Source organism: Aspergillus chevalieri, chromosome 2 (genome assembly GCF_016861735.1).
Source record: "Aspergillus chevalieri M1 DNA, chromosome 2, nearly complete sequence".
NCBI lineage: Eukaryota > Fungi > Ascomycota > Eurotiomycetes > Eurotiales > Aspergillaceae > Aspergillus > Aspergillus chevalieri.
This window is the reverse complement of record NC_057363.1, coordinates 1,108,103-1,119,844: the sequence shown is the minus strand read 5'-3', so window position 1 is coordinate 1,119,844 and position 11,742 is coordinate 1,108,103. Positions and strand designations below refer to the sequence as shown.

The 11,742-nt window shown below is 50.3% G+C and overlaps 6 protein-coding genes across 6 annotated transcripts; 3 read left to right on the top strand and 3 right to left on the bottom strand.

Annotated features, from left to right (window-relative positions):
* Nucleotides 1-187: 187 nt before the first annotated feature.
* On the bottom strand, nucleotides 188-2,158 carry ACHE_20380S (flavin-containing monooxygenase; the record flags this gene model as incomplete). Its single annotated transcript, XM_043284677.1, has 3 exons — nucleotides 188-455; nucleotides 508-1,893; nucleotides 1,941-2,158. 3 exons carry the CDS (start codon nucleotides 2,156-2,158, stop codon nucleotides 188-190), a joined length of 1,872 nt encoding a protein of 623 aa, XP_043133444.1.
* A 458-nt stretch (nucleotides 2,159-2,616) lies between these two features.
* ACHE_20379A (putative JmjC domain protein) lies at nucleotides 2,617-3,579 on the top strand (the record flags this gene model as incomplete). The annotated part of the gene is made up of 1 exon (XM_043284676.1): nucleotides 2,617-3,579. The coding sequence occupies one exon, from the start codon at nucleotides 2,617-2,619 to the stop codon at nucleotides 3,577-3,579; it is 963 nt and encodes a 320-aa protein (XP_043133443.1).
* A 236-nt stretch (nucleotides 3,580-3,815) lies between these two features.
* ACHE_20378A (uncharacterized protein) lies at nucleotides 3,816-4,340 on the top strand (the record flags this gene model as incomplete). The annotated part of the gene is made up of 1 exon (XM_043284674.1): nucleotides 3,816-4,340. One exon carries the CDS (start codon nucleotides 3,816-3,818, stop codon nucleotides 4,338-4,340), a length of 525 nt encoding a protein of 174 aa, XP_043133442.1.
* Nucleotides 4,341-4,427: 87 nt separating this feature from the next.
* Nucleotides 4,428-6,659, bottom strand: ACHE_20377S (putative general amino acid permease (Agp2); the record flags this gene model as incomplete). Its single annotated transcript, XM_043284673.1, has 7 exons — nucleotides 4,428-4,467; nucleotides 4,516-5,363; nucleotides 5,410-5,674; nucleotides 5,735-5,957; nucleotides 6,087-6,115; nucleotides 6,287-6,383; nucleotides 6,437-6,659. 7 exons carry the CDS (start codon nucleotides 6,657-6,659, stop codon nucleotides 4,428-4,430), a joined length of 1,725 nt encoding a protein of 574 aa, XP_043133441.1.
* Nucleotides 6,660-8,822: 2,163 nt separating this feature from the next.
* On the top strand, nucleotides 8,823-9,327 carry ACHE_20376A (putative progesterone binding protein; the record flags this gene model as incomplete). Its single annotated transcript, XM_043284672.1, has 3 exons — nucleotides 8,823-8,931; nucleotides 8,986-9,081; nucleotides 9,149-9,327. 3 exons carry the CDS (start codon nucleotides 8,823-8,825, stop codon nucleotides 9,325-9,327), a joined length of 384 nt encoding a protein of 127 aa, XP_043133440.1.
* Nucleotides 9,328-9,481: 154 nt separating this feature from the next.
* Nucleotides 9,482-11,713, bottom strand: NOP4 (mRNA-binding ribosome biosynthesis protein NOP4; the record flags this gene model as incomplete). The annotated part of the gene is made up of 1 exon (XM_043284671.1): nucleotides 9,482-11,713. The coding sequence occupies one exon, from the start codon at nucleotides 11,711-11,713 to the stop codon at nucleotides 9,482-9,484; it is 2,232 nt and encodes a 743-aa protein (XP_043133439.1).
* Nucleotides 11,714-11,742: the final 29 nt, after the last annotated feature.

The following is an 11,742-nucleotide window of genomic DNA, read 5'->3' as shown; positions in this document are numbered from 1 at the left end:
CTGGTGTATGGAGAACAAGCGGCGATGATGTGCGGAGACATTCCTCGCAGTTACGCGGGGTTTTTCCGTTTCCCCAGATTAAGCCGGGCCAATCAGAGGGGAGTAATACAAACATCTACATGGACAGGCAATGATTCTTTGCATTGAAAGACTACTATCGACCCAACATTATATACATGCAAGCATATCAGCCGAGCATCTGGGATGCGCGCATAAGACCCTCCCGAACTGCAGAGACAATTGAACCCCGAGCTGTGGGAATGAGCCCAGCCCACCGTCTGAAATCTCCGGGATGCAGGCTGAACCAGACAATACCAGAAAGAGCTGCAGTGAGGGTCAAGTTATTGAACGCAGCACGGATCCTATGCGCCCATTTTCCCTTCGAGGTGTACTTCGCCGTCCAGTGCCGCCAAACCGGGAATGTGCATCGAAGATAGTAATCAATTTGGGTGAACCTATGCATCTCGTTAGCTGACGAGCAAAAGGATAAGAAATTATAGAACTTACGGATAGGTCGAAGAATTCCATCCACTTTCCGTTTTGTACCAGCTCGTGCAATTTCCTGCTTGGAATACAGTGCCTTGGAGACCCTTCTGAACTTTATTCGCCCAGGCTCTCTCGGCTTCCTCAGTGACCTCGTAGGAACTCACATCGCCATTGAGGATAGGCTTAATAAAGTTCAACGAGTAATTTACCGCATTTTCACTCGCAAAAATCACACTTGTATGACCAGTCGCAGTGTTGGGTCCGAAAATAAAGAAGAAATTTGGGAAACGGTCCATGGCGAGGCCCAGATAAGCTTGCGCACCTCCACGCTCATCCCAGACTTCATTCAAGTTTTTGCCATCTCTACCAACCACCCGCAGTGGGTGCAGCCAGTTGTTGGTTTCAAATCCGTTGCCGAGGATGATCACATCGGCAGGAACTTGCCTCACCTCGTCCGTTTCAGCACTGTCTGGAGGGTAATGTTTCCCAGGGCCGAGGGTGACGCTCCGGGACTGGACGCTCGTGAGACGCATGGTTGTCAGCTCATAGTTTGGGTTATTTAGGCTTTTGAACCATTCACCCCGTACGACTCGACGCTTGCAGCCTAGGTCGTAGTTCGGAGTGAGGATTTCATGGTACTTGCTAGGGGTTGCAGAGCGCATATACGCGAGGAATTTTTGCTCCGTTGATCGTCGCTTCCATTCCGCATAGCGGTTATTCTTGAACCATCCTAGGAAGTCCATTTCGAACATGGCGAACATCACGCCTCGGAGAGTGTATGAGAGGCCAGGAACGTAACTAAACAAAAAAGGCGTCCACCTCTCCCACAGCTCGAGGCCCTTGTCGGAAAACAGATCTGGCTGGATCCAAGGTGGAGTCCTCATCACCTGGGTCACTGATTTGGGCTGATATTCGGCCAGGCTAGGAACCACCTGAGCGGCACTGCAGCCGGAACCAATAACGACCACATCCTTCCCTTGAAGGTCGACGTTGCTATCCCACTTGGCAGTGTGTATGACTTGACCTTCGAAGCTCTCAATGCCCGGTATACCTTGAGGCCATTGCTTGGGCTCCACCAGTCCTCCAGCGCCACTTACCACAACCTTTGCTCGCACCTTCTCCGTCTGGACATAAACGCTATGCGGGCCTTCTCTGGCTACCATGGCATCTCGTTCACTCTTGGCTAAATCCCCAGTACCGGGAACGAGGGACGTCAGTGTGACTTCCCACTCTTCCACATCTTCCAGCCACTTGATCTCGTCGACCTCGGTATTCAATTGAATCTTGTCGACTAGGCCATACTTCTCACAGACATCCGCGAAATATTGTGCAAGTTCCGGACCGGTCGGGTGCAGAGTACTCCAGTCCTGTTTCGGCGAAAAGGAAAAGGAGTATAAGAGTGCCGGTCTGATATCTGTAAGCAGAGGTCTCAAGTGTCAGAAGTACAACCATACACATCGCAAGCAACACCTGGATAGCGATTAATCCACCAAGACCCTCCAATACCGGCCTGTCTATCGAAAAGCCGGAACTGATCAAATCCCAGGGCTTCTTTCAAACGACACCCCATGGCGATGCCAGACTCGCCGGCGCCGATGATCACGACGGGGATGTAGGTATGGGCATCTTTGCCATACGCGTGACGTTTGTGAATCTTTGCTGGGGAAGGCATTGTGCTTCGGTCCTTTGGAGGGTTATGATAGAATGTTGAGTAGTTATATCATCAACCTGGGGATACTTCCACCAGGATTAACAAGCGGGGAGGACTCGATCGGCTTCAGATCAGCCCTTCAACCTCGGCTGAGACCCCGCTGTAGCATATGAGGTTCTAATCGGCGCATTGTTCACGTATCACAATGTACGGAGTATACAGCCGTGATTTTTGCATATGAACTTGAGAACCGGGTGGGCCACGGAATCCATTTTACCTGAAGCCTGCTCAGTGCCCAACCATGCGCCGTATTTTCTGTATAGTAACTGAGAAGGTACAAGAGTGCAAGTGAATTCGGCCGGAGCAGAGATTCGCCGATTTCCTTATCGGGAGATTAACCGCGGAGCCTGTTATCACCACCACTGCACCACACTTAACTCTTGCAATTAACATTCCAATATATCACAGTTACGTCTCTGATGAAGCTTCAGAAATGGCTGCTGACCTGCCATAACCCCCGGGTTGCGCCTGTGCGCGCTTTTATGGCTTTTAACCACCGACGCTCCACTTCCTCCGCAACACCCTCTACCCATCGGTATCGTCCTCTCGAACCCCTCCAGAATGGTCGTATAGATCGTTTCCGCGAACAATACTTTGTCCCAGAACTCCCTGCGATTCTCCCGCGCCAGTTCTTCCGCGATATTCCCGCCGTCGAGCGCTGGTTTCACCCTGCTACTCAGAATGATGATACCCCACGGTTACGATTGAACACAGAATACCTAGAGCAGCACGGGTCTAGCGCATTCGTTCCCCTAGAACTCACCCAGCCCTCGACCTCCGGACCGACGAATTCAGAACTTAGCTTCCGCCAATTCCACGCTCCGCTAAGCCTCTTCCTACAATGGATGCAAACCGCTGAAACAAACCCGCAACAATCCACCCGACTCTACCTAGCACAATGCCAACTCTCCGACCTACCCCAGATTCTGCGCGGTGATTTTCCCGTCCCGGATCTCGTGGCACGCGCAGGGAGAGGCGATGTCTACGATGCTAATGTCTGGATCGGACACCCGCCAACGTACACCCCGCTACACCGCGATCCGAATCCGAACTTGTTTGTGCAGATGGCAGGGGAGAAAGTGGTACGGCTGGTGAGTCCGGATGAGGGCCTGGGATTGTTTGCGACCGTAAGGCGACAGTTGGGAAAGAGTGGGAATCGTGAAGCTGCGGCGATTCGTGGGGAGGAGATGATGCAGGGTCCGGAGAGGGCGTTGCTAGAAAAAGTGGTTTGGGGCGATGCCGACACATGGAGCTCGGAGAAAGAAGGATATGAGGCTCGTCTGGGGCCTAGGGATGGATTGTTCATCCCTAAGGGGTGGTGGCATAGTATCAAGGGTGTTGGAGAGGGAGTCACTGCCTCGGTAAGTCTTCTATCGCACTGATGGGAAACCTGGCTAATGATACAGGTCAATTGGTGGTTTCGATAAAGCATTTAATATGCTCTGTATAGTACGAATATACCAATCCATGTTCATCGTAATAAAGTAGCATTCTCTGTCATAGCACCGATGTACTTGTAGCTTCTAGAATCCTCTCCGCCTCACAAAAACAAAACTCGTCATTCACCTTGACTTAAACCATCACCTCCAACACCTCGATTCTACAAAAAAGAAAAGACATGCGAATGTCCTCCACATTCTCCCGCACACTCCTCCCTCTCACGCTCTCTCTCAATCTCAACCCATCCATCGCAGCCCGCGCAGCAACACACCTCTCAGCGCATTCCAGAACTCTTGCATTCTCACCCCCCATCTTCCACCTCCAGTGCCCGACATCTCTCCACTCATACTCGACCATGTCCGAAAAATCAAACGCAAAAACTCAACCCCAACAACAAACCCAAGGCCAAGAGCAGCTGCAAGAGCAGCAGCAGCAGCAGCAGCAACCCTACCTGGCCCTCCCCGAATCCAGCTCCTCCGGTACAAACCAACTCGATCTCAGCCAGCCGAGCTCAACGGTGACTCTGGACCACCTGGGGCCTATGGTGGTGAATACGGACGGGACGCTCTCGCGGATCGCGAACTGGGAAGGGATGACAGAGATTGAGAGGAAGACTACGCTGCGGGTGCTGGGGAAGAGGAATAAGCAGAGGTTGGAGGCGTTGAAGGCTGCTGGTGTTGGTGTTGATGGGCAGGCGTCATAGGATTGGATGTGTTCTTATAGTTCTTTTGTATGATATGTACATCTAGTCTATCATTATGGCTATTTTTGAGCGTACTTTTGTCGTTCGCTATCCAAAGAGGACTCTTGACGTTTTGGTGAATATATTCCTGTCCCAGTTAGCACCATCTCTACTCAATACCAAGTGTAGAACTCACGTCGGCTTCACCTCAACATAATTCCTCGTATAATCATCAATCTCCTCAACCCCCGACACCAAATCCACCTCCTCAGGCCGTCTAAATTTCGTCCGATGCACAAGCTTCCACCCAACATATAGAATCGGAAACACACCTATCATCGTATACGAAAAGAAAAACGACGCTACATCCCACTTCCCCGGCAGAAAGACCTCATACCCACCCACAAACGCCATGGTAGTCGTACACACCAGCGAAATATACGCGAGGTAGGGCTGAAAGCGGGATGTGTAGGGAAGGGTTTCACGGGAGAAGCCCTGCGTCTTGAGGGCCTTGAAGAAGCGGATGTAGGTGAATGTGCAGACGGAGAAGTTGATTAGTTGGGATGCTGTGACTAGGTTGACGAACCAGTTTATTACGACGGAGGCGCTGTTTGAGACTTGGAGGAATGCTAGGAGTGCAATTAATAACACCACGCTCACGCAGTAGATTGGGACTCCGGTGCGTGTGCACTTTGTGAAGAAGCGTGGCGCTTTACCGTCCAGTGCGAGGCCGTAGAGACTGCGGCTCGCGCAGTAGACGTAGCTGTTCCCTGCGCTGAATGAGGCGCCGAGTACCATGGCGTTCACGATGTGTGGTAAGATGGGGATGTGCAGGCGGTCCATGGCAATCACGTACGGCGAGGCCGCGGCACCGGGCTTGTCTTGGTCGAATGCAGCGGCCATTGTGGAATCGTTGTAGGGGACTAGGACGCCGACGCAGAGGGTTCCTAGCACAAAGAAGACGGTAAGACGATAGAAGACGCCGTTGTAGGCTTTGGGCAGGACTGTGCGGGGGTTGATGGCTTCTCCTGCGGCCATGGAGACCTGTCTCATTTAGTTGCTGACTGGTAAGAAGAGGAGGGGTGCTGACATAGTCTGGTCCGGCAATTGTGAAACTCGCCTTGATAACGCAATAGAGAAAGCCCAGCCATCGACCAAGGTCACCTTTCTTGTAGTGCTCTGCAAACGAACCCGGATTCTGCCAGTATCGGAATCCGAACCTGTCATTCAAAGGATTCCCTCCCAGCATCACGATAAAGGTGAATATAATCAGACCAACGCTGAGAAGAACCTTTCCCAGTGAAAGCCAGAACTCAGATTCACCATACCATTGAACGGCAAACACATTGAGAATTCTGCAGCCTCGATGTCAGAGTCTCAATGCAGACTACAAATGATGGAGATGGCAGACGTACATGTACAGCACAAGCACAATGGCAACAATAGCCCCTACAGGGACTGCATCGCTCCAATACGTGATGATCAGATTGCACGCGACAATCTCAAACGGGATCTGGGCTACCTGGGACACGAAGAAGTTGTATCCGGCGGCGACGCCAAATGCCTCGTCGACAAATCGGCCTGCGAGACGGATAGTGGGCGAGGAGAGGGGAAGGAAGGTGACCATCTCTGCGATTGCTAGATGGAGATGCCTTGTTTAGTATTGATACAGGCGCATTGGTATGGACATAAGGGCAATAAGACGGCGCTTCTGGAATGGGTCACGGTGCTGCGTTGGGATGTCCAGGGAGGGGAATGGATCCGTACAAACAGTAAGACATAAGATCACGGAGCACCTATAGTCAGAATATAAGAGACTGTCTATTTCCGGGATATGGTTGTGGACATTCGCTATTGGGAATTGGTGCCCGCTTGCTTCATTCATGTACATCCGTATTGCCAGTACGAGACCATGAACAAGCACATATATAAGGACAAAAGAAAGGACAGAGAAGGGCAATACTGACCAGATAGTAAAGGCCAGAAACAAGCTGGCCGGACCTCCTTCAAGTAAAGTTTGACCGATTTGGACATACAACACCGTCCCAATCGTCCCTCCAATGCCTATATTCGAGTTAGCATCAGATTCTATACTCAATAGTTCAATCTAGACCAACCGATTAATTCTACATGTCTGGGTTTCAACTTCCGGTGCGTATGGTCACAGACAGGCTTGTGCGGTTCACTGTTGATTGATTCCTCGCCATCTTCGACAACTGTATCTTTTTCTTTCCCGATCCGGTTCTTCAAGTGTGTCTTCAGACTTGTGGTCTTGTCGGATTCGCCATGTTCAATGGCAGTTGACACTGGTCCGATGACAATGTCTGGATTGGAAGACATCGTTGGTCAAGCAATAGTAAACACATAAATATTAGATAGGGTTTTCCGAAGGATCCAAGGGTAAAAAAAAAAAAGGAGAGAAAAAGCCGAGGCAAGCAGGTGAAGGTGGGATGTCGGAGTCAGTGGTTAGCTCATAACATTCTTTTGCGATGCATCGACAAAGCTAGATCCAGTCAATGAGTTGGATTGGGTCAATGGTCATAATCCGATATGGGATTTTAAAATATCTAGCCAGCAGTAATTGTACTGCAAAGAATTCAAAATCAATCCTGCTGCAAGATTCAGAGTAGGTAGTGGGGCATCAGTAACATTCCATCTAACCGAGGCACGGAGAATGGTGCTAGGCCGCTAGCCTGATAAGAAATTTCAGAGAAACATCATATGCGATCAAAGTCTGTGGAATAGAAATAGGAATAGGAACTTGAATATATACTATTGAGTGTCATGGCTCATCAGCCGGCATCAACATATCACGACATATGGAGTACAGAATAATAAGCCGAGTCTAATAAAAGCATCACTTAACCTCAACTCGGACTTCATGTCATTAAATGTCCATATCCGCAATGCATTTTTGAACGTCCAACACAGCATTCATGACGGTTTATCATAGTTCTCACTCCTGAGACTTCTCATGCTTCCTCTGCCCCATTTGGTTCAGCGTCTTTGGTTCACTTGGAGGGAAGAAGCCCTCATTATCTCCGAAATGGAGGTGATGTAGTAGATGCGATTCCGTCATGCTGTTACTCAGATCATCCTTGCTCCTTGCCATTGCGAGAGATAGTATTCGATCTTTGTGAAACTGGATCGGAGATTTTGGGGTTGGGCTGGATGTTCGACTGGGAGAACTGACGGGGTTGTTGATGTGACATGACGGATAAGCGTCTGCAGGATGATATGCACTATATCTGGTCTATATTAATATCAATAGCCGATATGAGATTTTTGTACAGAGTATGCATATAGCAGTGTTGAAGAATCGTGGAATATCTATCGAAGCTAGATGATCTCATGCTTACTGTGAGTACCGGGTATAGAGAAGTGAATAGCTCGCCTATAGACCAGTGAACGCTCGATTCATGATTCTGCCGGTCAAGGATATTCATAGGCCGCTAAAGATTCTGCATCTCTTTCGTAAGTTGCTCTGCACCCTTTCTCCTTCCCAGCACCAGTTGCGTTTGTTGTTTCAGAATACCATACAATACTATGGGCTGCTTAGAGAGCACTTACTCGCAAAGGGGCCTAAACATGACTTGATGGAGCGCCTGAAGCACCAACGAAGAATCGGACAGCGACGAAATCGCAATTATCGCGGTTAAAATCGAGTTGGCACACAACAAGCAAGAGAACATCAACGTCGCGAGAGATACTATGGAGAATTCTTACCGAGGAACATCTTATGACGGTGACTGGCAGCCCTACCCTGGTAGAAAACAGTCAGAAGTACACCAGGGTAGGACCATCAGAGCAAACGAGTGGGAACAAGCGCACCTCGATGAGACCCGTAACCACGAGCGCTTTGTTTCTGTGTTTAAGCGAGACAACATACCGCCAATGCAAAAGATCTTGAAATTATAAAGGAGAGCAATGCATCTGTTCACGGCGGAAATTGCATGCTCGCTGCAGTTATGCAGGAAAGACGTTGAGGCATTTCAGGCACTTTATCACCACTGAATTCCATGATGCGTTCAGATTTTTTTATTTTGAAGACCTGATTGCCACCGATTACCAGTAGAATACTTGGACGGCCCTGTTAATTGCCTTCAATATCTCTGAATTGTTCTCGGATACTTCGTTTTGCTGTCTTCGTTGCTTTATAACGTGGCTGTCAACCATTCTTATGTCCCCGAACAAATTCAGATGACTTGGCGGAAAAGATTTCCTGTCCAATTTCTTTATGACTGATTGCGCTCAAAACAACGTTCCATGAGTACCGGTAAGACCAGTAGAAAGTATGATATAAGACGTATTGCTAATCGCACGCGAACATCCCGAACCTCCGCAAAGCCAAATCAAACCCCGCCAAATACCCGATATAAGAACAACCTGCATTCACCAATGCTCTCTGTTCTCCTTCCTGTGCTTCTTACACTCCTACCCCTGGTAGTCTTATATCTAACAAACCGCCCTAATACTACGGAAACTGGATCCAAACCTGCCAAAATGGTCGAGCACGAGGAAGAGCCCAAGCGCTTCTCCCCCAAAGTCCCCGTCGAACTCGCTCCCCCCAAATACGACCCTATTGATGCCGAGGAATTGGCTAAGTGTGATGGTACGGATTTCAAGTATCTTCTGGCTATCAATGCTGCTCTCTAACACGTTGCAGGATCCGACCCCAACCGCCCGACATTGGTCGCTATCAAGGGTATTGTCTTTGATGTGAGCCGGAATCAGGCCTACAGTCCCAGCGGGCAGTATCGCGGTACGTCCCTTTTACTTTCTTTTACTCCCTCTACCCTCTTCTACGGATGGAAGCTGACACCGTCAAGTCTTCGCAGGAAAAGACCCCTCGCGCGCGCTGGCCAGCTCCTCCCTCAAGCCTGAAGACTGCCGACCCGACTGGTATGATCTGGATGACAAGGAGAAGACAGTGTTGGATGAATGGTTTACGTTCTTTAGCAAGCGCTACAATATTGTGGGCAAAGTTAAAGATGCTACGAACTACTAAGTGGAGTGCAAAAGTTGATACACTGCAATAATACCCATGGATTAACTCAATTCATAAAAATGCAATGCTTTTATTATCAGTCCAGACGCCGCAGCCAAATAATTACAGGGAATCTTCTCTATACAGAAAATGACCAACTGAAAAAAAGGAACGTTTATTTGCCCTTCCGGCCCTTCCGTTGCATCCTCTTCTTCGCAATCACCCGGTTGCGTTTGGCGATCTTGTTTGCTTCCTCGGAGTCTTCGCCTTCGCGCTTGTCACTGCCGCGACTCTCGGATCGCTTTCTCTTCTGTCCAGCCATATTTGCATTTGGAGATGGTCTCTCCTTGTTCCCGCTGAACTTCCCGTTGGGCTTTCCATTGGGCTTTCCATTGGGCTTCCCATTGAACTTGCCGTTGGGCTTTTGCGATTTTTCCTCCCCTTCTTCCTTCCTCCTTTGAGCAGCTGCCTGGGCGTAGCTGCGAGACTTCGCTTCTTGTTCAGTCCGACGCTTGACTACCTGCGCGTTCTCAATCGCAAATTCCACAATAACCCGCTTCTTCTTGTCCTTGACCTCCGCATCGCTATTGGGCGCGTCGATGGGGTGCCCGTTGAGCCACCGGAGACCCATCAGCGCATGTCGGTGGGTGTAGTATTCAATAAACCCGTAGCCTCTGCTTCTCCCCGCACCGGTGTTCTCACCGATCTTGCTTCCATCGCGTCCTTCAAACACAATCGTAGCCTGTTTCACGATACCCTTGCCCTTCTGCTTGCGCAGCTTGTCGGCTTCCTTCATCTCGTCCGATGCCCGGTGTAGTTCCTCTGGGGACAGCGGTTGGCGGAGGTTCTTCTTCACTTCCTCTGCGAAACCGACGACGGCTTGCCTGGCGAGTGCCTTCAGGTCCTTCGAGGTGACTTGTCTGGGGATGTTGCGGACAGACAATCTTGTCAAACTCAAGTGCAGCGTCGGGTTCTTCTTGATGAAGCTCTGGCGCTGCTTGAAACTGTCCTCTCTCATCTTAATCTCAGAGGGAGAAAGCTTCTTGTACAGGGGCGAGTTGGTGGGGATCGTTCCTTCGGAAAGGAGGAAGAGTCGACGCTTGTCGGTATCGCGAACAAGTCTCCGCGAAACACCTTCCTCCTCCAGCTTGGAGGCTTGGTTTCTGCTGACTGCCTGGGCAACCTGTAGCACTCGTCCATCCAGGGTGTAGCGTCCAGTTGGATCGGAGGTTTCGCTCTGCAGGACGGAATGCTTGATGGCGGATGTCTTCTTACTTTTATCTTTGTCGGCTGTGATGGTGTCTTGTGGCTTCGGACCCTCGCGGATACAAGTGAGGGCATCCCCGGGGCGCCAGAAGCAGACGAAGCCTGTACCGCGTGGACGGTCAGTCTCAGGGTCGACGACGATTCGGGCGTATCGGACGTTGCCGAATTGTGTAAAGTGTTCGTAGAGCGTCTCGTCTGTGCAGGTGAAGGGTAGGTTGCGAATGAAGATGGTAGATGCGTTGCGCTCATCCTCTTTGTCCTCTTCCTCTTCTTCTTCTTCTTCATCATCATCCTCATCCTCATCAAACTCGTCAAACTTGTCCTCTTCATCGTCCTCATCATCTTCCTCCTCGTCTTCATCTTCGTCGCCCTCGGAAACGTCTTCATCCCCAGACCCTTCCTCCGCTTCCGCCATGTCCGCGTCGCCCGACTTCTCTCCATCATCCTGCTTCTCCTCCTCGTCTTGCTTCCCCTCCTCCTGTTTCTGTAAGTTCTCCCAAACGTTCTTCTCCACGGCCCAGTCAACAGCCAAAGTCCGCCCGTCTACCTCTTTACCGTTAACCGCCTCCAACGCCTTTTCAGCATTCTTCTTGCCTCTCAACACAACAAAGCCGAAACCAGCCAGTGTGTTCCCTTTCTTAGGCAAATAAGCCTGCTTTACCTTCCCGAAACTCCGGAAATGCACCGCCAAGTCTTCAGGCTCCTTAATACTCCACGGCAAATTCCGAACAATCAACCTCGGCGGCTGCTGCGCAGCTCTCTCCTCCTCCCTCTTCTTCTTAAACTCGACAGCAGCAGCAGCCGGCACGCTCTTTCCGATATTCTCATCGACTTCACGGTGACGCGGCTGCGCGTAGTCGACCTGGATTTTCTTCCCATCAAAGACGGTTCCGTTAAATTCTTCCAACGCGCGCTGTGCATCTTCGAGATCGGCAAATGTCACGAAACCGAAGCCCTTCGGTTGTTGAGTCTGCGGGTCGAGAACGACAAGGGCATGCTTGATCACGTAGGACTGCGAGAAGTACTCTGCTAAGCTGTCTGTCGTGGCCGATGCGGGAAGCGACCGGACGAAAAGGGTCTGTCGGGGTTGGCGAGAGACGCGCCCATCAGTCGCGGGCTCTTGATTTGTTTGAGGCTCCATTTTGGCCTCGTTATCTTTGCAAATTGCAC